Source organism: Chlorocebus sabaeus, chromosome X, assembly GCF_047675955.1.
Source record: "Chlorocebus sabaeus isolate Y175 chromosome X, mChlSab1.0.hap1, whole genome shotgun sequence".
NCBI classification, from domain to species: domain Eukaryota; kingdom Metazoa; phylum Chordata; class Mammalia; order Primates; family Cercopithecidae; genus Chlorocebus; species Chlorocebus sabaeus.
In genome coordinates this window covers 137,964,964-137,992,893 of record NC_132933.1, presented here as the reverse complement: position 1 = coordinate 137,992,893, position 27,930 = coordinate 137,964,964, and the positions used below count along the sequence as shown (strand labels likewise).

The 27,930-nt window shown below is 37.8% G+C and overlaps 1 protein-coding gene across 2 annotated transcripts in view; it reads left to right on the top strand.

Moving 5' to 3' along the window:
* Nucleotides 1-17,684, top strand: part of MOSPD2 (motile sperm domain containing 2) — a 48,710-nt gene extending 31,026 nt beyond the window's left edge. Inside the window, exons 8-15 of one of the 2 annotated variants that reach the window (XM_007991081.3) lie at nt 4,575-4,699; nt 6,938-7,114; nt 7,942-8,054; nt 10,180-10,276; nt 11,173-11,269; nt 11,702-11,831; nt 14,184-14,286; nt 16,899-17,684. In XM_007991081.3, the coding sequence (XP_007989272.1) occupies nt 4,575-4,699; nt 6,938-7,114; nt 7,942-8,054; nt 10,180-10,276; nt 11,173-11,269; nt 11,702-11,831; nt 14,184-14,286; nt 16,899-16,940 (884 nt within the window). In that variant the 3' untranslated portion in view covers nt 16,941-17,684. Of the gene's footprint in view, nt 1-4,574; nt 4,700-6,937; nt 7,115-7,941; nt 8,055-10,179; nt 10,277-11,172; nt 11,270-11,701; nt 11,832-14,183; nt 14,287-15,200 lie in introns of both variants that reach the window. The other variant, XM_007991080.3, reaches the window with a different exon arrangement.
* The last annotated feature ends 10,246 nt before the right edge of the window (nt 17,685-27,930 follow it).

Here is a 27,930-nt window from a genome sequence, read left to right as displayed (position 1 = left end):
GCAACATAAGGTGCAAAGAGTTGAAACAACTGCCAAGTTAAACCACAGTAGTCCACACAAAACCACCCCCATTTCTGACACAAACTGCAAGTTCAGGAGGTGCTGAAAATTACCCTTAGGTTTGATAATTCTAGTGAAGGACTCTGAGAACTAACCGAAAACTATTATACTTACAATTATGGTTTATTACAGAGAAAGAATTTAGATTAAGGTCAACCACAGAAAGTAAGGTGTAGGGCAGAGTCCAGGGAAGTACCAAATGTAGAGCATGTTACTTCACTGGCATCAATTGATAATTCTAGTGAAGGACTCTGAGAACTAACCGAAAACTATTATACTTACAATTATGGTTTATTACAGGGAAAGAATTTAGATTAAGGTCAACCACAGAAAGTAAGGTGTAGGGCAGAGTCCAGGGAAGTACCAAATGTAGAGCATGTTACTTCACTGGCATCAACATGTGGCAGTATGCATGGAGTGTGTCAACCTGGGAAGCTCACCCAAGCCTCGGTGTTCAGAGTTTTTATTGGAACTCCATTATGTAAGCATGATTGATTGCCCATGTGGTTGATCTTAGTCTTCAGTCTCCCCCAAGGTCTACTGATACCGTGTAACCCAAACCCCTACCCTGAATCACATTGTTGGTCTTTCTTCCATGGCCAGCTCCTACCCTAAGTCATATTGTTCCATTGTCACTCAAGGCCCCCAGACGAAGACAATCCTATCAGGCATGAAGATTACCTCTCAGAAGCTGAGGGCAAAGGCCAGACCTCTCTTTGGGTAAGGCTAATCCTTCACAGAAAAGAACTTCCTCTGCCTGTCTATAAAGGGCATATATGAAAAACCTGAATCTATGAAAACCCACAGCTAACATCTTACTTAGCAGGGAAAGAATGGATGCTTTCCCCCTAAGATCAGGAACAAGACAACGCTGTCTGCTCTTACCACTTCTATTAATAAAAGAAGTTCAAGACAAGGACACTGAAAATTACAAAACACCATTTTAGTAAATTCAAGACCTACGTAAATAAAAAGACTTCTTGTTCATGGATTGGAAGACTTAATACAGTCTCTCTTCAGTATCCATGGGAGACTGGTTTCAGAACCCCTCCCCCACCACCACCACAGACTCCAAAATCCTTGGATGCTCAAGTCCCTCATATAAAATGGTATAGTATTTGCATGTAACTGACACACATCTTCCTGTATACCTTTTTCCTTTTTTTTTTTAATGAGTCTCATTCTGTCACCTAGGCTGGAGTGCATTAGCACAATCTCAGCTCACTACATCCTCTGCCTCCCAGGTTCAAACGATTCTCCTGCCTCAGCCTCCCAAGTAGCTGGGACTACAGGCACCTACCACCACACCTGGCTAATTTTTATAGTTTTATAGACACAGGGTTTCACCATATTGGCCAGGCTGGTCTAGTCTTGAACTCCTGACCTCAAGTGATCTGCCTGCCCCAGCCTCCCAAAGTGCTGGGATTACAGGCATAAGCCATCACACCTGGCTCCTCCCATGTACTTTAAATCATCTTTAGATTATTTATACTACCTAACACAGCGTGAGTGCTATATAGTTGTTCTACTTTATTGTTTCTCATTTATATTTTTGTCATATTGGTTTTATTTATTTTTTAATATTTTCAATTGTGGTTGGTCAATCAAAAATCCATGGATGTGAAATCTGTGGATACAGAGGGCCAACTGTATTGGTAAGAGGTCAACACTTCCCAAATTGATCTACTGATTCAGTGCAGTCCCTATCAAAAGCCCAGCTGCCTTTTTTTGCAGAAATGGATATGTTTGTCCTAAAATTCATATGAAAATGCAAGAAACCCAGACTAGTCAAATCTTGAAATAGAAACACAAAGTTGGAGGATTTAACACTTCCTGATTTCAAAATTTACTACAAAGCTACAACAATCAAGACATTGGGCATGTATGGGCATAAGGATAAACGTATAGATCAGTGAAATCGAATTGAGGGTCCAGGTATAAACCCTAGTGTTTATTATGGTCAGTTGATTTTTTTTTTACAATGGTGCCAAGACAATTCAGTAGAGAAATAAGACTTTTTAAATAAAAGGTGCTAGGACAACTGGGTATGCACATTCAAAGGAATAAAGTTCGACCCTACCTCACATCATATATAAAAATTAACTCAAAATGGATCAGAAACCTAAATGTAAAAGCTAAGTCTCTTAGAAGAAAACATAGGATTAAATCCTTGTGCTTGGATTGGGCAATGGTTTCTTAGATATGACAACAAAAGCACAAGCAACAAAAGAAACAGATAACATTGGACTGCATGAAAATGGAAAACTTGTGCCTTCAAGGACACTATCAAGTAGGTGAAAAGACAATTCTCAGAATGGAAGAAATCATTTACAAACCATACATTTGATAAGGGACTTATTCTAGAATATATAAAGAACTCTTTGAATGCAACGTTGAAAAGACAAGTGGCCGGGCATGGTGACTCACACCTGTAATCCTAGCACTTTGGGAGGCTGAGGTGGGCAGATCACCTGAAGTCAGGAGTTCGAGACCAGCCTGCCTAACATGGTAAAACCCCGTCTCTACTAAAAATACAAAATTAGCTGAGCATGGTGGCGCAAGCCTGTAATCCCAGCTACTCAGAAAGCTGAGGCAGGAAATTGCTTGAACCCGGGAGGCAGAGTTTGCAGTGAGCCAAGATTGCACCATTGCACTCCAACCTGGGCAACAAGAGTGAAACTCTCTCTGAAAGAAAAAAAAAAAAAGACAACCCAATTAAAAAATGAGTGAAAGATTTAAATAGATGTTTTTCTAAAGAAGATAAACAAATGGGCAATAAGCACATAAAGAGATGCTGAGTATCAGTAGTCATTAGAGAAATGCAAGTCAAAACCAAGTGAGGTATGATTTCACACCCACTAGGGTGGCTAGAATCAAAAAGACACAATAACAGGTATTGGCAAGGATGTGGAGAAATTGGAAGCCTCGTACACTGCTGGTGAGAATGTTAAGATGGTCCGGCCACATCAGAAAACAGTTTGGTAGCTAAACATAGAATTACCATGTAACCCAGAATTCCACTCCTTAGTATATGCCCAAGAGAAGTGACAACATATGTCTACAGAAAAACTTGTACACAAATGTTCATGGCAGCATTATTCATAATAACAAAAAGTGGAAACAGCCTAAATATTCATCAGTTGCTGAATGGATAAGCAAATATTGCATATCTATAAAATGGACAATTATTCAGTCATAAGAGGGAATTAAGTACTGATACATGCTACATTATGAATGAACCTTGAAAACATGCCAAGTGAACAAAGCCAGTAGAAAAAGCCACGTTGTATGGTTTCATTTATATAAAATGTCCAAAATAAGCAAATCCATGAAGACAGAAAATAGATTGGTAGTTCCTAAGGACTTGGAGAAGGAGGCATAAAGAGACATTGCTATATGAAGGTTCTTTTTGGTGTGATGAAAATGTTCTAGATTAGATTGTGGTGGTGATTGCACAATTCTGTGAATATACTAAAAACCATTGACTTGTATATAAAGGGGGGATTTTATGACATGTAAATTATATCAGTAAAGTCATGAAAAATCAGATTTATCAAATTAAAGTAGCATAGTTTCAAATATGTCAACTCACATTTTAAATTGAAATTAATGGAAATTTAAATGTTATGTAAAAAACTTATAGTTAGCTAAAATAAAAAGATACTTCTCTAATGTTTATCTTGCTGTTCTTATTTTCTGTTGTTTTTAATTGACAGTTTTGCAAATTTAATGCAGTATTTCTATTGTAATTTCTTAAAAATGTACTTAGATTGTCACAGTGAAAATTAGGTTTAAAAATTAAGCATAAATAAGAAATTACATGACAGAACAAGATTATAATTACCAAACAGCTGTGTTTGACAACAGAACAGTGCAGTTCATGCCACTGCACTCCAGCCTGGGTGACAGAGTGAGACTCTGTCTCAAAAAAATTTTTTAAACCAGTTTATTTTTGAGATTCTGTAAGTTCCCCACAATTATATAAACTGCAAGCCTGGGAGAGAGGCAGAGAAGTGTAGGGTTAGGAAGGAAGTCTGGATCCAGCTCACACTCATAATAAGAAGGGCTGTTTCTTTCTTTCTCTTCTGACTCGCTGTTTGAGAAGGTTTTTCAGATAGAGAGTTTATGAGAACCATAAGGTAAATGACTCTTTCCATACTATTGTGCAGTTATTTCCTGAATCATATTGCTGTTTGATTCAGTGTCTGGAAATCTAAATAGTTGGGATCATTGATGGATTTGTTCAGAGGCCAAAACCCTGATAAGCTTATTAATGAACATCAGGGTAATTTAATCTTCCTGAATCTTCATAGAACATTTGAAACCCATAAGGGATAGCCACAATGTAAACGCCTACAGAAATTAGAGAATGTTAATTAAGTACATCACGTAAAGATAAATATTAACAGATTATAGCCCAAACTGATTTCAGAAGACCTGGGTTAGCATTTATGGTAAATTAATTGAGAATAGGAACGAAGAGAATTTTAATGAAGTGACTGGTTTTTCTTCAGCTGCTTTCAAAATTGTGAAAACCTGGCTTGGTCCAGAAGCAGTGAGCTTGTTGAAGTTTACAAGCAAAAATGAAGTTCAGGACTATGTCAGTGTAGAATACCTGCCTCCCCACATGGGTGGAACTGTAAGTATAATATTTGAAACTTGTTTATAAAACTATACTGGATAATGACACATTAGGCTGTATACTTTCCTCAAGGAAAAAAGAAAAGTAGTATCATAATATACAAAGAAGTATCACAGATACCCTCAAAATAGCAAGTAGTGTTACACACATTTTTAAAGTTTTAAAGTTGTTGATTTTTTTATTTTTTAATAGGTAATATATTTATGTGGTTCTAAACTGAAGAATATTCAGAAGAATAATGAGAAATAAGTCTTCAGTAAAAATATCTCCTCCTACTTCTATTTCCAATCACCATATTCCCTCCCCAGCTGAATTTCTTATATTAATTTGCAGGGATATGTATTACCTATATAAACAAGTATAGTATATAATTCTTCCTCCCTCTCATCTCTTCTAAACAGTTAGTGCATTTATGTGCTACTGTGCATCCTGCTTTTCTCTTCACAGCATGTCTTATACCAAATCAGTATGTAGCAGGCTCTGATACTCGTTTATGGCTACATGGCATTCTACTATCTAGACATAAGTTAGTGAATTTCCTCTTGATGTGTCTTCAGTGTGCTTCCAATTGTTTGCTGTTCAACATTCTTTTTAGTTAAAAAGATACTGTTAAGCATATACTGTCAAGATTTTTTTGAGCTGATTTTCACTACTTATAAAAAAACTACAACTTACGGACTTGGTACGCTTTGGGTTAACTTGATAATATTTCACTTACTTGATTTTTTGCAATCTTTTTTTTATACTGCCTGCCTGGCAAAATTGTGTTCAGTCAGAACTAGCAAGAGGAATAGTTTTGATATGTCCTTCTGTTTATTGTCTTTGATTAGAAAAGACCTGAACCAGTATTTTTAATTTGAAGTCTGCTTCTTTCTTATTCTAAGGCTTTATTTCACATTTTCACCAAGAAAAACCAAATACACTTCATTTCAGGTGCTATGCTTGATTTAAAATGTGATTTTGTTTATTTTTATTAACTTGCTCATAAAATTGTTGTATCTTAAATAATTATAATATAATTCATAACATTTTAAATTATATTAATTTTATGTATAGAAAAGGTTATTTTATTTTCCCTCTCTGTTCTTAGTGATATATTTCTTCAGAATTACAGTCAAAATTATAGCAGGACTATTTTTTTAACATTAATTTTTAAGTATTTTTTTTTCAAAAAGTAATACATATACATGATTTTTTAATAAAGTAAACACAGTACCAGAGATTGAAAAGTGTAACAGTACCATGAAAACTATATCCCCCTTCCCAGGTCCTTGCCCACTGCCACTCCCTAGAGGCATTCACCATTAAGTTTTCTATCCCTCTGGAGTTATCTATTACAGTTTTTTACACAAATGGTCACATACCATATATATTGTCCAGTTGTGCTTTTTTCACATCTTTTATTTTGCAGGTTATACCATATTGATACACAGAGGTCTATCTCATTTTTAAACCATTCCAAAATATTCCATTGTGTGGATGGATATAACATAATTTATTTAATCACTCCTCTTTTAAAGGACTGCAGTGATAATTGTATTCTAATTTTTTGCCATTACTAGTTTTGCTGCAGTGAATATCCTTGTAATAACTCTTGATGTATGGGTGCAGCAAGAATGCATACAGAATAAACTCCTAGAAAAAAAATCAGTGGGTATAGTTTTTAATTTTGATAGCTGTTGCCACATTTCCTCTAAAGAGATTGTGCCTGTTTACCAATAATGTATGAGAATTCTTGAACCACCTCCTTGCCAGCATCGCATATTCTTATTTTTGTAATCATTGCCAGTCTCAGGTAAAAAGTATTTCATTGTCATTTTAATTTGCATTTCTTTAATTATAAGTGATGTTGAAAACTTCCTTATGATTCAAAAGACAGTTTCATTCTTTTTCAGTGTATTCTATATCCCTCTTTTGTATTGTTACAGAACTTATGTGGTTCTTAAAAACACACACACACACAACATATACATTTAAAGCTTTTATCCATCTGAAATTCTTTTTGGTGTAGAGAGCAAGCTAGAGATCTAAGGTGATTCTGTATAGATGGCTAGCCAGTTGTCCCACACCACTTATTGCTGCTTTTCTTTCTCGTTTGAAATACTTCCTTTATTTTAAATTTCGTGATCTAATTAAGTCTATTTTCTTGGCCAAAGTAATGAACTGTAAATCTACTAAGAGAATTATTTCTCCACCCACCATTTAGTAGGCTCATGTGAAATTATTTTCTTTTAGGATCCTTTCAAGTATAGCTATCCACCACTAGTAGATGATGACTTCCAGACCCCATTGTGTGAGAATGGGCCTATTACCAGTGAGGATGAAACTTCAAGTAAAGAGGACATAGAAAGTGATGGCAAAGAAACATTGGAAACAATTTCTAGCGAAGAACAAACACCTCTTGTTAAAAAGGTAACTTTATAAATAAAATGAAACTGAATCACAAGTTACGGTCTATCCCCAATTCTGCCACTAGCCAGCTATGTGATTTTGGGTAATTCACTTAACCTGCTACCCTTCCACATTTTTGTGTGTAAAAAGAAAGAGAAAGGATGGGATTAGCTAACCAGAAGCACCACTTTAGTGTATTTAAGGCTGATTCCAGGCCAGGGCCTGTGTCTTATACCTATAATCCCAAGCACTTTCTGAGGCTAAGGTGGAAGGATCGCTTGAGCACGGGAGTTTGAGACCAGCCCGAGCAACATAGGGAGGCCCTGTCTCTACAAAAAATAAAAAATTATCCAGATGTGATAGTGCACACCTGTCGTCCCAGCTACTCTGGAGGCTAAGTTGGGAAGATCGCTTGAGCCCAGGAGGTCGAGGCTGTAGTGAGCCATGATTGTGCCACTGCACTCTGACCTGGGTGACAGAGTGAGACTTTGTCTCAAATAAAATAAAGGCTGATTCCATGCTTTTGTATAAAGACTAGCAAAACACATCTAGAAGTAATTGTTTTATCTAAATTTTTTTTATTTGTCTAAAAGTAATGAATTTACAACTTTGATTTAGTTCCTTTCTCTAATTTTTAAAAGAGCACTTAGTAGTTGTCACTCTTTTTACAGGTAATCAGGAACTTGATAGATGGATAAATACAATGTTATATTTTAGAAAAGTTTAAAGACTCTTAAGGGAAGGGCCATGTTGTATTTTCTACAGTAACCTATGTAGGCACTAAAATAGATGTTAATGGTCATGTTAATATATGCTAAATAGTTATCCTTTTTTTTTTTTGTCTTTAGATTAACCCAACCGAATCTACTTCCAAAGCAGAAGAAAATGAAAAAGTTGATTCAAAAATGAAAGCTTTCAAGAAACCATTGAGTGTGTTTAAAGGCCCCTTACTACACATCAGGTAATCACCAAATATTTTATTAGCTATAATTTTATAACGTGTCTTGATCACCTTGAGGGAGCCACAAAATTAAGAAAACTTCTCTTTGGTTTTTGAAACTGTAGAAATATAAAACCAAGAGTTATCTGAAAATTACCTTGGTTTCCAGACATAGTGGATATTTTTAGCTACCTTTCTTTTACTATGTCGAGTGTCTTTAAAGGGCTCTCATCACACATCAGATAACAAAAGTAAATATTTATATATTAGTGAATCTGAATGGCAGTAGTTTCCTCACATTACTGATACTATTAGACTTGCCCAAGTTCGGGAATGCCAGAAATGACACGAAGGATTTGTTGATTTTACTTTCCAAAAGCCAAAGATGAACTAGAAAAATAGGTTTGTGACTAAAGCCAAACTTCAGGACATCTCTGTTTTTCTGCTAGGTTATTTGATTCAAAAGATTCCAGGTTTCTTTTAGCATTGTATAAAGTGTATAAAGACCTTTTTCTCACTGATGTTTTTGGTTGGTAAATGTATTTTGCCTTACGTTAAATTGCTACACCAACTTTATGATCTCATGTAGCATCCTCTGTCCCTTTACTTGAAACCTTTCTATATAGCTGCTTTATGTGTGTCTCGTATGAACAATACAGCCAGACTTTAAAAAAAATCTAATCTGACATTCTCTAATTGATAATATTAGTTTGTTTACATATATTTTGATTACTGTTATATTTGGATTTATCTCCGCCATCTGTGTGTATGAAAGCCAACAAACAAGAGAGACAGATGCGCATGCATTTTCTATTTTTCATGGTTTTTCTTTCCCATTTTCTCCCTTTGTAGTTTATCTTTTTTGTTCGTTTACTTGTTCCCTTTTTTCTCCCTACTTATTTGGAAGTTACACATTCTGTTTTCACTGGAAGCCTGTCACATCATAGGTCCTTGCCTGTAATTGTAGAGGTATGACAGGAAAAGCAGGCTAGGGAGAAAGCCAGACAGCTTCTCAACTGCATATCAGGCTCTGCTCCTCCCATCCTCTGCCCCCGGTGAAGTCCCAGAGCTGCTCCTACACATACACAAGGACCTAACCAATCTCTGTCTTCCTGGAGCTGCTCACAGTTTTGTGCTGGTTACTAAGAACAATGAGATCCATAACCTTGTGTTTTTCTATGACTTACTTAAGATTGGATTCTAAAAGGAAGCCAGCAACCATGTAAATCTACCACCTTGTCCAAAACTCGGCAAAGCCCTCCTGGGAGAGCTCATTCTTAAAAACATGTGTTAGTTAGATTAAAAAACACCCCCAAGGTACAGACATTCCTGATATAAAATTAACCTATTTAAAGATGTATCTCAAAATCAAGGGCTCGCTGAAAATCCACTTTAAATTATTCACCTTTTTATATAAAACAAAAACACTATTCTTCCCATCGTTTTGAGCCACCTGATACAATTTGGATAGTGTAATTAAACTACACAAACTTTGCTTGAATTGTTTTAAAAATTTTTTAGGTCATAGGCATTACAATGGAAAGTAATAGTAAAATTTAAATTTTGAAGCTCACTGATTTTACTGTTTAATAAGTTCTTCCTACAGCTCCCATCCCAAATTTACTTTTGTTTATTTCTGTCCTTCCCTATTACTTAGAAAAGCTGCTATATAGTAAGAAATTATTCTGTTAAATACATTCCTAATCATCTTTCTTTTTAAGTTATGCTCTTTCCTGTTGGTGTATAGAAATATGCCTTATTCTAATTATTTGTAATTAGGTAAAGTTGAAGCAGCAATATCTTCTTTGCTTTATTATCTATAACCTTCCAAATAGTTTAAATCAGTGCACCTTAAGATAGTGCTGATTATAGGATTAATCAGAGCCTTCGTCATTCTCTCTTCTGTTCTTCCTGGTTTGCTTTTGATCTTGGGGAAAACCATAGGACTTTTTAAATAGTGTGCATTGAATCAGTAAGATTAAAATACAAAATTGTATTAGGTAATTGTTTTGTAAGTCTTTTTTGGTGAAATGCCTTTATACAAATGAGCCTAAAATATTAATTAAATATTTTTTCTTCAGGCTAATGATTAGATTGTCATTTGTTCTGATTATTACAAATGTTGTATGTTTTTGTCACTCCCTAGCCCAGCAGAAGAACTGTATTTTGGAAATACAGAATCCGGAGAGAAGAAAACTTTAATAGTGTTGACAAATGTAACTAAAAATATAGTGGCATTTAAGGTAAATCTCTCAAAGATACAATAAATTATGTTCGAGAATTTGACATGGAAAGTGATTTTAGACATGTTCTAATTGAAAGATTGAAAAATTTGAACTTGTACAGTGTTTTAATTTATGACAATTTTTAGGTATGTAGTACTCCCTTCTGGTTCTAACCAAGTGGCATAGCTTATCAAAAAATGTTCCCTGAGCTCTGTATCTGAATTTTTATGTGCAGTAATAGGTTAATGTCTAAGTTAATACAAGGGTTTAATGTTTGTTGTAAATAACAACCCAAGAAAAATTACTCTTTACTATGTGAATAATTTAATTTATAATAACAGTGAAACATAAAACTATAAAATTGATAGTGCATTTTCCCCAAGTGTGGTATACTCTGGAGTGTAGTTTATATCGGATATTAACCTGATACTGAGCATTAAGGGTAAGAAGACTGAGTCTGTCTCTACCCCATATTGTAGGTTTTCCTGCCTTAAATCTTCTGTTTAATTTAGATGTAACCACCAGGATGTTCCTGATGTGCTTTGATTATCTACTGTTTTTTAATTTCTGAACACCATTGTATTAATTACATGCAATCTAATGTGCATTGTTTTTGTGAATTTATGTCATTAAATTCAGGCAATTAACAGGATAAATACTTAACAGATGTATTGTTTTATTTAAGAGGGAGTCTGAATGACAATTTGACTTACAAGTATCTTTTTAGATAGGTCGAGATGCTTTCTTCCTGTTACTGGGGAAAAAATCTATTCTATGCATAACCATCACTGTTACTTTGTAAACTCTTTGTTATTGATTATTCACTGCTAATTTTTTTTTTAAAGTCATTCTTAAGCCATTTCCCCCCAAAAAAAGCACAAAGGATGTTATGTGACTATTGTGTTTATAAACAGGTGAGAACAACAGCTCCAGAAAAATACAGAGTCAAGCCAAGCAATAGCAGCTGTGACCCGGGCGCATCAGTGGATATAGTTGTGTCTCCCCATGGGGGTGAGTTGTCACTTAGTAGCCACAGCAGGTGTTGAGTGTGGCGGGGGGAAGGGGACCTGGAGCTGGGCTCTGAGTCAGCAGAGATGTCGGGCTAGAATCTAGAAATTAGCGGAGTATCACGAGTTACCTCACCTCACTGTAGACATCGGTTTTCCCACATGTGAAATGGGATGGTCAAAGAGGTCTCTAAAGCCCTTTCCAGCATTAAAATGTAATTGTTTCTAACAAGTAAAATTGTTTAAACTGACACCAATTGAAATTGAATTTCAAAGGAGAAATTCCTCACTTTTAGAACTTTTTCCTTTTTAAAGATATTTCCATTTTCTTCTTTTTCCTTAATGTTAAGTTCCAGAATAATGCTTTAAACCACATGCATATCCAACCCCTTTGAAGGTTCCTGTTTATATGCTGAATTACCCTTTTGGAATGCAGGTTTAACCGTCTCTGCCCAAGACCGTTTTCTGATAATGGCTGCAGAAATGGAACAGTCATCTGGCACAGGCCCAGCAGAATTAACTCAGTTTTGGAAAGAAGTTCCCAGAAACAAAGTGATGGAACATAGGTAAGCTTTTTCCTCACTTTCTTCTCAAACGTAGTGGGAAGAATCAGAAAGAGAAAAGTGCCTCCTTGGACCAGGTGGCCTCCCTTTCTTCTTACATCTGCTGGGTGCCCTGCAAGGCTCTGGGGATGCCCAGATGAAAGAGACCTGGTGTTGCTCAAGGAGGTCACTAGTAGCAGAAACTCACTTGCAGGTCAGTGCAAGAGTCTGGATCTGTCCAGATCACAAACACAGATTGTCTCAGCAGTTCTCCCTGTAGGAATGCTCACCTTACATACTAGAATGTTTCTACAGCATTGTTTGTAACAGTGAACAACTGGAAAGAAAGAATCTAAATGGTAACCAGTAAAGCAATAGTGAGATACGTTTGAGTATATCCACACTAAAGCGTGCTGCAACCACTCAAAAAGGTACAGCAAGTCTATTTGTTCTGACATGGAAAAACATCTGTAATATATTTTAGAAAACAAATCTAGTGAGAAAAATTGGTTATGAACATTATCCTACTTAAGAGGGGGGAAAACTTGTGTATATAGATATATACGTGTATGTGCATGTATATAGATATATCAGGTTTTGACAAATTTCTTGAAAAGATGCATAGAAAAGGAGAATAGAAAAGACTGTATTGTAGTTTTATTTTGCTTTTTTTTATTGGAATTGTGGTTTATTGGAGTGTTCCCATTTTTCCCCCCAGGGGACATCTGTCAATGTCTGGAGACACTTTTGGTTATCACAACTGGGTGATGGGCTCCAATGGGCATCTAATGGGGGCAGCATAGGGATGCTGCTAAACCACTAGCAGTACACAGGACAGCCCCATCCCCCAAAAATGATCTGGCTCCAAATGTCCATAGTGCCAAGGTTGAGAAATCTTGCTTTATAGGGTAGTTAAGGATGGCCATTCCAATGACATTAGAGTAGGCCCTGAAGCAAGCCACATAGATAACTGGACAGAGACCTTTCCAGACAGAACAACAAATGCAAAAGGAGTGTGCTTGGCCTTTGGGAGGAACAACAAGGAAGTCACTGTCTCATGACTCCAGTAAGGGAGGAGCATGGTGACAGATGGGGACAGAGATAGTAGGATATCAGATCGTCCCTATGGTGAGGACTTCTGAGTGAGAGGAAAAACTATTAGGCGGTGCTAAGCAGAGCCATGAGGTGATACGGGCTTATTTTTTTTTAAAAGGATTCTTCTGAGTACTGCGTAGAAACTAGCCGGTGGGCAGTGATACCAAGTTCACACTAAAATGGAATTTGCTATATGCCAGCACTGTTCTAAATGCTTTAGACATACTGATTCATTCAGTCATGAAGACAGCCCTGTGAGGGAGGAAGGCATTTTTCCTACTTTATAGAGGAGAAGCTGGGAAACCTGATAATGGCTATGGTTGAATGAAATCTTCAGGGCTGGGCACAGTGGCTCACACCTGTAATCCCAACACTTTGAGAGGCTGAGGTGGGAGGATTGCTTGAGCCCAGGAGTCTAAGACCAGCCTGGGCAACATAGGGAAACCTCCTCTCTACAAAAACTCAAAAGCTTAGCTGATAGATCATGAAAATAGATTATGAACAGTGAAATTCCTGAGAAGGCTGAAAGTGTGTGGGGGACCAAAGCAGGGGAGATTAGCCTTAGTCCAGAGGAGGGAGAAGCAAATGGAGGTCAGCAGCCTGCCTTGTTTTTACATGTAATATTTAAATTTTCAAATTCTATTACAGGAGGGCCTACTTTCTGTTTTTATCAAGAGTTTTTCTTTTGTTCAAAGACATGGTTATGGGAATGTTTTGAAAGGGTAAGAAACACTGGTATAAAAGGTGTTGTAGATTAATTTGAAGTTCTTATGAAACAGTCTTTCAAAATGAAGGGTTATTTTTGGTTTTGTTATGTTCGAGTTGCTTTGTTTTCTTTGTTTTTTGCTTTACCAATTACTGATGGTTTGCTTTTCTGTAACTGTGAGAGGAGATCACTGTTCTGCAGAAAGTGGGAGGGAGGCTTGGTGGTAGGGTACTGAAGCTCAAGGAAAGTACCTTTCTCCTATCTAGAAAGGGTGATTTCCTTCAAATCATAAGATATTTTGATGAATTCTACTGAATACCATATAAAACTTTCATTTGAATTTTACTGAATGGTATCTGCCATATGTTGTGTTCCTTATACGTACATTAATTAACGAAGCTGGAAGATACATAGACACAGAGCAGCTGTCTTAGGTGAACCTGGGGAAGAGGAATGAGGGTTTTCACCTCTGTTGCATAGTCTTCTGTGTTTAGCTGTTTTCATTTTATATTTTACTTTTATAAGAAAATTCATTAACATTTTTAAGAAGTTATGTTTTCTTTGGATTTTCATAGGTTAAGATGCCATACTGTTGAAAGCAGTAAACCAAACACTCTTACGTTAAAAGACAATGCTTTCAACATGTCAGATAAAACCAGTGAAGATATATGTCTACAGGTAAGTATACTTTCTTCCTACCCAAACAAAGTTGTTAATGCTGATCAACATTAGAAATCCCTTTTTTTCTCATGGACATAAGGAAAAACCTTTGGCATAGACACAACAGAAATACTGTCTTCTTTGTGAAGAGATGCTAAATCAGAAATGGTAGGCAGGCCAGGTGCAGTGCTGCCTGTAATCCCAGCACTTTGGGAGGCCAAGGCAGGAGGATCACTTGAGCCCAGGAGTTTGAGGCCAGTCTGGGCAATATAGCGAGACCCTGTCTCTACAAAAAAACTGAAAATTAACCAGGTGTGGTGGCACACATCTATAGTCCCAGCTACTAGGGAGTCTGAGGCAGGAGGATTGCTTGAGCCTGGGAGGTCAAGGCTGCAGTGAGCCGTGATCATGCCACTGCCCTCCAGTCTGGGCAACAGAACAAGACCATTTCTCAATAAAAAAAAAAAAAAGAAAGAAAAGAAATGGTGTAAGAAATGAGTTATTTTTGGAGATCTACTAACCATTTGAAAGCTTTGGCCATTTTTAGCAAAGCACAAGGTGCTTTGGGGAGTATCAAATAATTCAGTCTTGCAGAAAAAAAGTACCAAGTAGTGCATTTAAATTTGAAAGAGACAGAGGGGCTCTCCGAGTAGCTGAAGGCTACTTAAGGGTTTCTGTACCTCCAGAAACTGACTGCTCTTGCTCCTGTCTCAGCTAGAAATGTAGACCTCTCAAAATGAGAATAAGCATAGACATATCTGTCCACCAAACAAATCTAATGCCCTGTTGCACTTCCACCTCCTTCCACCAGCCTTACAGAGTAGTGGGCCCCATCCTTTCAGTGTTTAGATTTCTAGTATTCCTGTTTGTCATGCCCATGATTAATGACTGTTTTATTGATATAAATCTTTCATCCCTTTTTCCCTCTTCAGCTCAGTCATTTACTAGAAAGCAATAGGAAGCTTGAAGACCAAGTTCAGCGTTGTATCTGGTTCCAGCAGCTGCTGCTTTCCTTAACAATGCTCTTGCTTGCTTTTGTCACCTCTTTCTTCTATTTATTGTACAGTTAAAGAAGTGGTGCCGAATAGGAACCACGGCTCCTTCGTCCATTAGTTGGAAAAAGTAACAGACCTAAAACTCTACCAAGCTACTAAAAACATTGCACATCTGTGCTTCCTAAAAGGAAATATGCAGCACTTAGAGGGGAACACATACATGTCTTGAAAATAAACTGCTAGAATAAAGAAATGCTGGAGAAATTGATTATAAGAGACTATAGCTATTTAGTAAAGTAAGTAAAGGCATATCCATTGTGTAAATTAATAGTTTAAATATAATTTATTTTTTCCTTTTGATCTGAATAGTTTTAAAGCTTAAGTTTTATCATGTAAATACATTAGCTAAACTGAAAAGTATAAGTAACATGCTTTGTTGCAGCCAAAAAATGTAATCTGCTTTTTTATGACAGAATTATTATAGCTGAGCTGACTTACTAGCTTTTCTATACTATGTATATAGAAGAACATGTATATTGAGAAAGAAAACATACTTATATAGAGGAATTTATGTAACCATGACTTTGTAATTTTGAGAATTCCTCCCAGGTGATGGTCAATATTCTTTTGGAATGTAAACCGATTTAATGCCAAACCACCTTAACCCTTGTTTCTCAGTGTTCCTTAACAGCCTGCCTTTTATTAATCTCAGACTTTTTTATGAACACTCTCACTTCAGTAGAATTTGGAAAACTAAGCGTGGTTGGAATTTCTTTGAATTCTGTTAGTAATGCCCAAAAGAAAAGTCTCAAGCAGTCCCCCTATCCAGTCATTTTTATGGAGTTTCATGTTGTCCACTATAGCTGGACACAACTTTTTGCCTAATTTATTAAAAAGGCCTGACCTTCTGTTGTCCCATCTTCACCCCCATTCCAGAGCAGAGGAGTCTCTGTGGACCATGAATTGCACTGTCTCCCTCCTCATTTCTAAATGAAAGGTGTTAGATATAAATGTTTTGAAAAGTTAGTTGTATGAGATGCTAAGCAGGATAATAAATTTAGATTTTAAAATGTTCCTTGTTAAAGTCAGCCCATGACAAGGAAATTTACAAAATACTAGAGTATCTAGAAGGGTGAAAAGAAAAAAATAAAAAGAAACATAGATGCCTAGGTGCCAGCTCTCCATTTAAAAAATGAAAAATGTAACTCACGATGATCTGTGAAACCTTCAAACTAGGACCAATTGACTTACTTGATATTCTGCCTTTGATATGGTAGTACCCACCCGGTATTCCTAAAATCCTAACAAGATACACCTTGCAGTAGCAGAGGCGATGAAATTAGTTTGTTTTCTCATTAATATGGCCAGTTTGGGTCTATGTTGCTTCACATGTACATCTACTTTATTTGAAAGAAAAAACAGTCTGCCTGTAAAATGTTGAGTTTTGATTGAGCCATGTTTGGAGATTTTATTACTATTCTGAAGGGTAGTGTTGTTGGCTTTCATCTTCAAGAAGTTGATTCCAAAATTGAGTTATGAAGAATAACAGAATTCCTTCAAAATTGGCCTAGAAAATAAAACCTTAAAAGGACACTGGTGTGCTACTTTGTCTTAATTTGGGCTTTTCTGTTTCAGTTTGCCACCTCCAGCTGTGAAACGGACTGCAGTCCACCCTAAGTACTGTGCACAGTATCTCCCTGTATGTGTGCACAGTGGCTTCCCCTTACATGGTAGATTTTTGGCCTTAATATAATCTAATCCCAAAGTAGTTGTGTATGTTTTCTGTTCCTTGGCAAATAAATGAGGAAACAATTAGCCAAGATTGAAAATGTATTGTCCTAACGGTGTCCCTTTAATGTTTCATATGAAAAATTATGTTGACCCACTAATACATCCTTGCTCAACGTCTGATCAGTTGAATTTAATAACATATCCTGTTAATGTTTGTGTATCTATTAAATGTGACTAAGCAGGATTACTGAAAATTAACTATAAAATCAAAGGCATCTAAACGTTTGTACTTGTCTTGATTAATCATATATTTACACTTGATTTTATTCTGTCTTCATTTGTTTTTATTTAATCATAATTGCATGATTGTTTTTGGTACTCTAATCAGTAATTTTATTTTTAATCATGTCATTACCTATTCATGACCAAATTACCAAGGAACCAACATTTAGATTTAGATATTTGTTTTCACTTAGGAATGGAAATTAATAGATTTTCCATGGAAGCATTAGTGAAATATCATTACCTTGATCTGCAAGTAGCCTAAAAATGCGATTGCTGGTAAACCTGGCCTCAAATTTCATACTACCATAACTGTTTTTATATATCGCCACTAATTTTGACTGGATTTAATAGCACTTTATTGTACAACTACAAAAAAATATATTCCTAGAATTGTTGCCAGTGTAATTTCTCTAATGTTCTGGTGCTTTTCATATATTTTCAGTATTTTTATTACTATATTGGTATTTTCTTTGTATAAATTGATTAAAAGAACATGTTTTCTATTTTAATATGTTTTAGAAAAATAATTACATTTATGAAATAAATATCATCAGGAAAAAAAAACCTCTGGTCTCTAATTGATAAAGCATCTTAAAGAAAATCAATATTCAACCTCACTCTGACCTTTTAAAGATCATAGTAATTTCTTTTGGATCTGCTTTGCATTTCTATAAGGACAGCACTGCAGGCCTCCAAAGATGCAGTTCAGTGTCAGGTTAGCCTGTCCTTTAGTGTGTCCTGTTTCTCCTTGTCCCCGTGTCAGGTGTAGCTGCTTTTCAGTGTAGTTCTTTGTTTTCCCCAGACATAGCACTGGACCCACTGTCATGCTTAGAGTTCATTGTGGAGCCTGTTGCTGAAGCTGCAACGAGTCAGAATTGCCACGTAGTTTCCCCAATCCTAGTATTCACACATAGTTCTCTGACAGGAGCAAGCAGGAGGCAGGCTAACAAGAAGTCTGCCTGACTGCCAGACACACAGGGAAGATAGCAGTGTGGCACTGATCATTCTGAAATCAGGCACATGCTCAGGACCTGGGACCTGGGGGGTGTTGCAGAGGGGCAGCAGGGAAGCCCAGGATGGTGATGTTAGAGGTTCTCAGGGTTCTTGATGCCCGGTCTGTCACCAATGAAATACACAACCTCCCAAATGGCAGCTACCTCTCCATAAAAATAGCATGAATGGGACGGGTCCCTCCTCTACACTGAAAAATATCCTGGAGATAACAAAATCAGGTGGTTAAAGAGTCCCAACCCTCTGATAAATTCAAAATAGAGCCACAAAGAATGTTAACCTGCCAACAAACACCATACTGACCCGGGATGTGACAGGGTGGTCTCCGTCCCTAGAGGGCACAATTTTCTAGGAGACTAGAGCTCCTGTCAGGAAAATCTCCAGCTAGGTCGGAAAGGATTGGTTACTTTACAACAGTCTTCAGCTCTTTCTCCCCTAAATGTTTACCATCAACTCTAGGTTTCCTGATATCAGAACAATATGGGCCCTCGAAAGCATAGGGCTCCCCTTCTCTCCCTGGCCCAAAGAGACAGACTAGAAATCTTCTGTTCCAACTGAAACAATGGTTGTTAGGAGTGAGGGCTCTGAGGTAAGACTGCCTGTGTGACTTGGGAAAGTTAAGCCAGTTTCAGCCTGCTTCCCTAAGTGATAATCATAGTACTACTCCACAGGTTAGGTGTGAGAATGAGAGGAAATAATGCATTTAAAACATCCATGGAAATACTATGCAGCCATAAAAAAGGATGAGTTTATGTCCTTTGTAGGGACATGGATGCAGCTGGAAACCATCATTCTTAGCAAACTATCGCAAGAACAGAAAACCAAACACCGCATGTTCTCACTCATAAGTGGGAACTGAATAATGAGATCACTTGGACTCAGGAAGGGGAACATCACACACCGGGGCCTATCACAGGGAGGGGGGAGGGGGGAGGGATTGCATTGGGAGTTATACCTGATGTAAATGACGAGTTGATGGGTGCAGCACGCCAACATAGCACAGGTATACATATGTAACAAACCTGCACGTTATCCACATGTACCCTAGAACTTAAAGTATAATAAAAAATAAAAAAAATAAAAAATAAAAATGAAAAAATAAATAAATAAAATAAAATAAAATAAAACATCCATGGAGTCTAGCCTTGCTTTGCTGATATATTGCCTCCACCTCCTTGACAATTCTCCAAACTTTTTCCTGTCTTTTATCCACTCTTGCATTCTTGGCACCTCAATAAAATTATCAAATCAGTTCTTTCACATCTGCATCTTAATTTGTCCTTATATTGAATAAAAATTATCTCCCTATAATGTCCAAAGAGTCTCATACCTTCCTTATTCCCCACACATGTTGCCTGCCATGAAGAGTGAGACCGATCTCTTCCACGTGTTAACATATTTGAAGACAACTGGTTTAACTGACAAGAATACAGAGAAATATCTCCCTGACCCATAGGGACAAGATTTGTGCACATTTGCAAGTCTTCCTGGAGGGAAAATTTGAGTGGTCCTTGAAACCAGCAGTTTTCCCACGCTCATCTTGAGCAGTCTCGAGACAAAACATACTTGTCATAACACGCAAATATGGTTAAGCAGCTTGGATCAGATACCAAATAATTTTTCAGTCATAAGTGGAATACATCATAACATACTGTCTTTTATAGATAAGGAAACCCAAAGTAACATGACTAGTTGGTGTCAGAACAAAGAGTTTAATCTTTTAAGTCCAATGCTGTCATAACTGCCCAGAGCTGCCACATTGGAGTAGTAGGTTAAAATGCTGAACAGGTACGTCTGAGAGCTTTACTTGCACCAACAGTATGAGAAGAAAAGAGAATGAAGATAAAATAGGAGACAAAGTATAATAGCCACTCAGGACCCTTGGCTGAAAGTTTCTTGATATTCTAAGCTATAGACAGACTGTATTAGTCCATTCTCACACTGCTATAAAGAACTACCTAAGACTGGGTAGTTTATAAAGAAAGGTTTAATTGGCTTACAGTTCTGCAAGCTACACAGGAGGCATGGCTGGGGAAGCCTCAGGAAATTTGAAATCATGGGAGAAGACACGGGAAGCAGGCACATTTTGCGTGGCTGGTGCAGGAGGAAGAGAGAGAAGAGGGAGGTTCTACACACTTTTAAAAAAACCAAATCTCATGAGAACTCACTATCACAAGAACAGCAAGGGGGAAATCCACCCCCATGATCCAGTCACCTCCCACCAGGCCCCTCCTCCAACATTCCCCAATTTGGCATGAGATTTGGATGGGGACGCAAATTCAAACCATATCACAGACCTTATTTTCAAAAAGGTTTTAAACATACAGATTAACATATGTTTGCTTTGTGGAGTGGTTTGATGTGCAGCATCAACCTTCAGGGAGGTTTATTCATCTCTCTGTAGAAGGGCATATAGTAGGGTGTGTTACCACCAGCCATCTGAGGAGCCATAGTCTAGTAACCTGAACAAGTCTTGTATTTAATAAAATCAGAGCACATATGTTAGTTTTCTATTGCCATATAAAAATTTCCACAAGCTTAGCAGCTTAAAACAGCACAAATGTATTATCATCTCACAGTTTCTGTGGGTTTCACCGGTACAGCATGACTGGGTTCTCTGCTCAGGGGCTCCGTAGTCTGAAATCAAGATGTCAGCTGACTGCATCCTCCCTGGAGGCTCCACTAGGTAAAGATCCACTTTCAAGTGCCTTCAAGCTATTGGTACAATTCATTTCCTTGTGGCTATAGGACTGAGGTGGTCAATTTGCTAGCAAATGGTCTTTGCAGCTCCCCACCCCTATAGGCAGTTTACAGCGTGGCTGTTGCTACCTCCAATCTTCCTTCAGAAAGGACCCGGTTCCTTTTAAGGACTCACCTGATTAAGTCAAGCCCACCCAGGACAATATCCCTTGGGATTAACTCTAAGGTAGTTTATTCAGAACCTTAATTATATCTGCGAAGTCCTTCTTAATCATGGGAGTGACATCCCATCACATTCACAAGCAATACCCCCACTCCATACTCAAGGAGAGATGCTGTGTGTGTGCTGGGTGGGACCTGCAAACTCATCCAATTCAGTCCCCCAGGAAACAGAGGGTTGAAGAACTGAACTCAACCTTAAGCAGTGTGATTGACGGCTTTGAATTCACAGATGTTCCACACCTGAAAGGAAATAGACTAGAACTTCTTTATCAGGCACCAAATGGCAGGTGTTGAGACCATATATCTCTATCTTGGTTGGCTTTCTCTAGTCTCGTAGATTCAGTTCACACAAGTATTCAAACTTTTATGAGTAAATTGTTAGGGGAAAGTATGTCACCACTATTTTAAACATTTATTCAATCATAAAAAGCGCTTAAGAAAGATTCTCACAATGAGTTAATTTGCTAGGACAAAGGGTACTTCCAGCAATTGTGTTCTTTTATAAATGAAGCTCTAGTGAAAGCAATTAGCTTTTTTTAACTTTCCCTTTTCTTAAAGAATAATCCATTTGCTTCAGTTAATTTGAGTTAGTTTTCTTAGACATAAATATGCTCTGTGGATGTAAGTAAATAAGAAGGACAAAACTATTAAAAAACAACAAAAAAGGAAACAATTCTTACAGAAACCTGCATCATGATATCCAACATTTATACTCTCTAATTTACTTTGGATTAAATTCTAGTGCCTTGAATTCTATTATTTCAGAAAGTCCTCTGCACATTTTCAGGTTGTTCTGGAGCTATGTATACATGTATATGTGTTTTAAAATCTCACTGATTTCCTGGTTCATTTTGGAAATCATGTACATATGTGTGTATTCTTAGTAAGTTTCTGAACACAAGAAACTTCCAAAACTCCTAATATTATGCTTGACCATTTCCCTTGCTGAATCTGAGACTGTAACAAACCACGAAGCCAATCATTTGTGTTTCTCAATCCAGTACCCATTTATCCTTTTCTGCATCAAGTTTTCACTCTAATACTATAATACAGATTCGTTCAGTAGAACTTATGAAATTTGCCCTGAAATGCCTTCACCCACTACCATGAAAATATGGTTGAACAACTTGAATCAAATACAAAATAAGTGTTTTCAGTCATAAACTAAGTGTCAAAAATGTGTTTTGGGTACTTTTCCAATATTCTAGATTCTGTGATTCCAGCTACTTCCTTTTAGTGGGGGTGCAGAGGAAGGAAGCTATTATTAGAAGCAATAACAATAGTATGACACAGTCCAGCAGAATTTAATTTTTTAAAATGTGACTGAACTGGTAAGTTACTAAAAAGGATAAGTGAAAGGAAATTGACGTAAAAAGCAAAGCATCCTTGCAAATCCAGTATTTACTGCTCTAGGATTTCTTAAACTGCTTAAGAACTTAGTCATTAAAGGTGGAGGTGCATCTTACAGAGGAGCTATATTCTGTTCTTTAAAATTTAAAAATTATTAGGAAGGTGTCAGCCAGACACCGTGGCTCACGCCTGTAATCCCAACACTTTGGGAGGCCGAGGCTGGTGGATCACCTGAGGTCGGGAGTTAGAGACCAGCCTGACCAACATGGAGAGACTCCGCCTCCACTAAAAATACAAAATTAGCCGGGCGTGGTGGTGCATGCCTGTATTTCCAGCTCCTCGGGAGGCTGAGGAGGAAAATTGCTTGAACCCAGTAGGCGGAGGTTGCCGTGAGCCAAGATCACGCCTTTGCACTCCAGCCTGGGCAACAAGAGTGAAACTCCGTCTCAAAAAAAATAAAATAAAATCAATCAATCAATCAATCAATCAATCAATCATTAGGAAGGTGCCACAACAGAAATGGCCATAATAACGCCTATCTTGGTCAATTAGACATTCATTTTTAACACCAGGTAAAGTATTTGGTTTACTTTTTATTATTTTGCCAGGAGGAGGGGATCATGTAGTCTAATAAATATATGTAACATGTCTTTAAAACTAGAATCACCATCAGCAAGATTCTCTTGCTTTAAGAAGCACAAGAGAATTGAGAACGAATGAAAGAAAAACATTCTTACTTACCATTCTACATGTGTAGAGTGGAACAGAACTTCTTCATTCTAAGAGTTAAGATATAAGTGAGGTCACTCACATAGTTAGGGCCAAACTCCTAACTGAAATCTGATCTTCCTCTTAGACAAATCTCTAAAAAGGGCCCTCAGGACATTTCCACTTGCATCCCTCTCCTTGTCATCGCACTCCATTCTATTGTTTACATCCATCACTCTGGCAAAACAGTACCGTGTACTTGCCATGGCCCAGCAATGACCTCCTTGTTGCTTCTTCCAATGGACCCACTTTGACTTGAGTCTGAAGTGAGTTCTTGCAACAGCATTTGACTATATCAACCACAAGTTTTGTAAGACAACAAACTCCTGCTTTTTTCTCCCAGTGACATTCTTCAGTTTCCTTTACTGGCTCATCTTCCTTCACCAAGTCTTTAAGACGTTAAAGTCAGAACTGAACTCTCTTAGCCGGGCATGGTGGCTCACACCTGTAATCCCAGCACTTTGGGAGGCTGAGGCAGGTGGATCACCTGAGGTCGGGAGTTCGAGACCAGCCTGACCAACATGGTGAAACCCCCGTATCTACTAAAAATACAAAAATTAGCTGTGCGTGGTGGCCGGCACCTCCCAGCTACATGGGAGGCTGAGGCAGGAGAATTGCTTGAACCTGGGAGGTGGAGGTTGCTGTGAGCCAAGATCACATCACTGCACTCCAGCCTGGGTGACAGAGCGAGACTCCGTCTCAAAAAAAAAAAAAAAAAAAAAAAAGAACTGAACTCTCTTTCCTCACTCCCCTTTAGGTTAACTCCTCCATACCCATGGCTGCAATTACCATCAATAAGCCATTAACCCTTGTATATTTCTAACCCAGACTTTCTGTTTTAAGTCTAGACACATATACCCAGTATCAACTCAGTAGTTCCAGGTATCTATCAGAAAATGTCAAAACCAACCTGTAACCTTGTCTTCCATTCCCATCTCAATGGATGGAAGGCTAGGCTAGGCTCCACCCATGTGTCAAGTACTATACTATGCTATGTGCTGGGGACTAGATGGTGAATACTTCATAGAGTTTATAGTCTAATGGGGAGTGAGACATTAATAAAAATTGTACAAATTTTTAAATACAAGCTGTAATGAGTGTTATGAAGAAAACATGGTGGTGTCATGGGAGAATCTAATAAGGGGACCTCCACCATTTACACCAGCTAGAAACTGAACTCCATCCTTGACGCCACAGAGTTCACCCTCTTCCAATTCTACCTCTTCATTGCCACCCTCACTTCAATCCACAGCTCTGTCACTTGGACTACTCCTGCAACAATCTCAAGTGGTCTCTGGGCATCTTCTACAATCCTTTCTCCATACTGATTCAGGAATATTCAGCGCCTATTGAAACTGCACATCCAGTCATATCTCTCTCCTGATTAAAAGTTTCAAGTAGCTTTCATGGCTTTTAAACAATGATTAAGCTTCCTAACTTGTCCTACAAAGCCCTGAATGATCAGTCCTTACCTGCTTTCTGGCCTCATTCCCCTTGGTCCCTCTTCATTGTTCAATCCCATTCTCTGCTTGGAATTCTTCATCTCAGCCTTTCACCTTTACCCCTTCAGCATTGCTCTCAGCTCATCATTTGCTCAGAGAATGAATCCCTCATCCCAGGAATCCAGGTAGTCAGGTCCCCTTATCAGATGCTCCCATGACGCCACCATGTTTTCTTCATAACACTCATTACAGCTTGCATTTAAAAACGTGTACAATTTTTATAATGCCTCACTCCCAATTAGACTATAAACTCCATGAAGTATTCACCATCTAGTCCCCAACACATAGCACAATTCAGTACTTGCCATATGGGTGGAACCTACCTGATGAAAATATTCCTGAAATTTTAAAAATAGACTATTTTTAAGTTCTAGACTAGCCTTCCTTTTCTTCATTTCTAGCTTTTTTGCCTCATGTATATCAATCAACTGACATTCATCAAGTACAGTTTTAGGCAAAGCCTATAACTTGGTGCTCTAGGGGGAAAAGCAACTATAAGAGACAGTGGCTGTTCTCAAAGAATCTAGAATAGCTGGTCTGCAGCTCTAATGGGAAGTATAGGTCAGTAGAGCCCCGGTCTCTCCAAGACTTGCAAAAACATTTCTTCTGTCATGGACTCACTACAGCAGGATAGTGTTTGGACTCACCCAAATGTTTAATGAGCAGGGAGCTTCCCCCAGCTTTTCTTACCCTCTACTCACTTCACAGCAGGGACAACTATGCCCCATTAATATGCTAGAGCAGTTTTTCAGGTGCTGTTTTCTATCTCTGTAGGCCTGCATTTTCTCAAGTAGGTCCCTTAGAACACTTAATTCCATAGTTTACACTGGGCCAAACACTTTCCCTTGCCATGTAATTTTAGGAAATATTGCGTTAAACAAAATTAAAGTTTTCCCCCATAGAATTTCTCAGAATCTTTAGTGTACTAATGTGTATGACAAATCTCTGAGAATATTATGTATTTCCCAAATTTATAAAACCATGGAATCCTCTTTTCAAGCACTATGTTTTGGGACTAAATATTCTGAGAATACATTGTGTTGGGGGTTTTAACACAGAGTTGAAGGGTCCCTGCGTGCCTGTAAGCCCAACCTGCAACAGAAATGTAAAACAGAGCTGAAGGTGATGGTCAAAGTTAAAATTCCACAACACTGGTAAATAAAGGAGAGATTTATAGCTAAAGCCCAGGATAGATCTTTGTATTCTCATTTTCTTAATTCCATTTGTAAAATTAATTGAATGTGACAGCATGTGTATTTTAACTAAAAGCTGCATGTAATCTTGAAGACCTTTCTGTGGATTTTCATTTCTGTGTCCTATTTTGCCCACTACAGCAATTCGTAGTTTAGTCAGGGCCAGATTGCACACATCTGACTCTCTCTTCCTTCTTATCCCTATATGGACTTATTTTTGTCTGTCATCTTTCTGTGGATTGGTTAAATATGTGAAACGTGTTTGAGACTCTCTGGGATGGAAGTTCATCATGACAACCAGCCATTATTGCTCTCTGCTCGCTGCTCAGCAGGACTTCAGCCAACCCACACACAGCTTGGAGCACAAGCTCCTGGCAGTAGGCAGTTACTACCTGCAGGACACACACCTGCCTTTGGCTTTCACTGACTTAGGGGCAAATCCAAGTAGACCTCAGGGGCATTATGAGGTTCCTATGTATTTAGGGGACTTCATTATAGATCCTAAATGTAAGTATGCAGATAATACTTGCTTAAAGCTAATGGTATTTTGTAAGTATTGGCAGACTTGGATTTAACTGCATGTAATTCTTTCATCTCAGCCTGCATCTCTGTGTATGTTAATGGCATTTCCTTTTTGAGTCTTCTTTTCCATATTGCTGTTTCTCTGAAGACAGAATTTCTGCTGAGTTCTTCACCTTCATTCCAGTAGTATTTTCTTCTTCACTTACATCTTTGAATTTGAATTTGTAGCACTGAGTTTTGGCTAATTATACCCATTAATGCTTTCATTTCATGGCTTAAAATCAATATATATTTTTATTAAAGAGTCCAGAAAAAAAAGGTAACTCTGAGCTTCCTATATCCAAACACATTTTATTTACCCCAGGCACATCTTTCTGCTACTTATTGAATCTAATGTTCTTTGACTAGATTACACATGAAATTTCTGAGTTCCTTTTCTTGCCCGTGGGACTCATTAGCCAATATTGTATTTTCCTGACCTCCAGTAAACAGCATGTATAATAGTATTACACTGTTTGCTAGGCAGTCCCAAAGCAGACACGCTTGAATCAAAGGGACTGAAAGTTCAAAGTTCTATGGTTTCAGAAAAAGTAGAAATAAAAATGTGCCTTGTGTACTTTTAGCAATAAGCTTGGACAAGCCAATCAATTATAATGGAGATATAGAGCCATCAAAGAAATACCACTTCTTAAGCAGGGCCAGGTAACCTTAGAAAAAGAGCAATAGGAAGTCCTTGGACCTTTGCCAAGAGTGTTTTTGAAGGAATCATTGAAAAAGGAGCCAGAGTCTGATTTAAGAAGGGCTGGGATAGGGCTGTAGATCCTGCATTTCTAACAAACACCTAGGTCATGCTGATGCCGAAGTGCCTAGACCACACTTTGAGTAACAAGCCTTTAGAAATTTTAGAAAAGGCACATCTCAGGACTCATCCCAGATGAATCAGAATCTGCATGTTCACAAGATCACAGGTTCCCAAGTGATTCATATGCACGTTAAAGTTTGAAAAACATTCACCCAAAAGACTCCTACCTTTTATTCAAAAGTCTTTTTTTCTCTCTCTTTTTTTGAGACAGGGTCTGTCTCGCTCTGTCTCCCAGTCTGGAGTGCGGTGATCTTGGCTCACTGCAACCTCTGCCTTCTGGACTTGAGCCATACTCCCACCTCAGCCTCCCAAGTAGCTGGGACTACAGGTGTGCACCACATGCCCAGCTAATTTTTGTATTTTTAGTAGAGACAGGATTTTGCCATGTTTCCCAGGCTAGTCTTGAACTCCTGGGCTCAAGCAATCCTCCCACCTCAGTCTCCAAAAATGCTAAGATTACAGGCATGAGCCATTGCACCCAACCTAAAAGTCTTTTTTTTTTTTTTTTTTTTTAAAGTGAC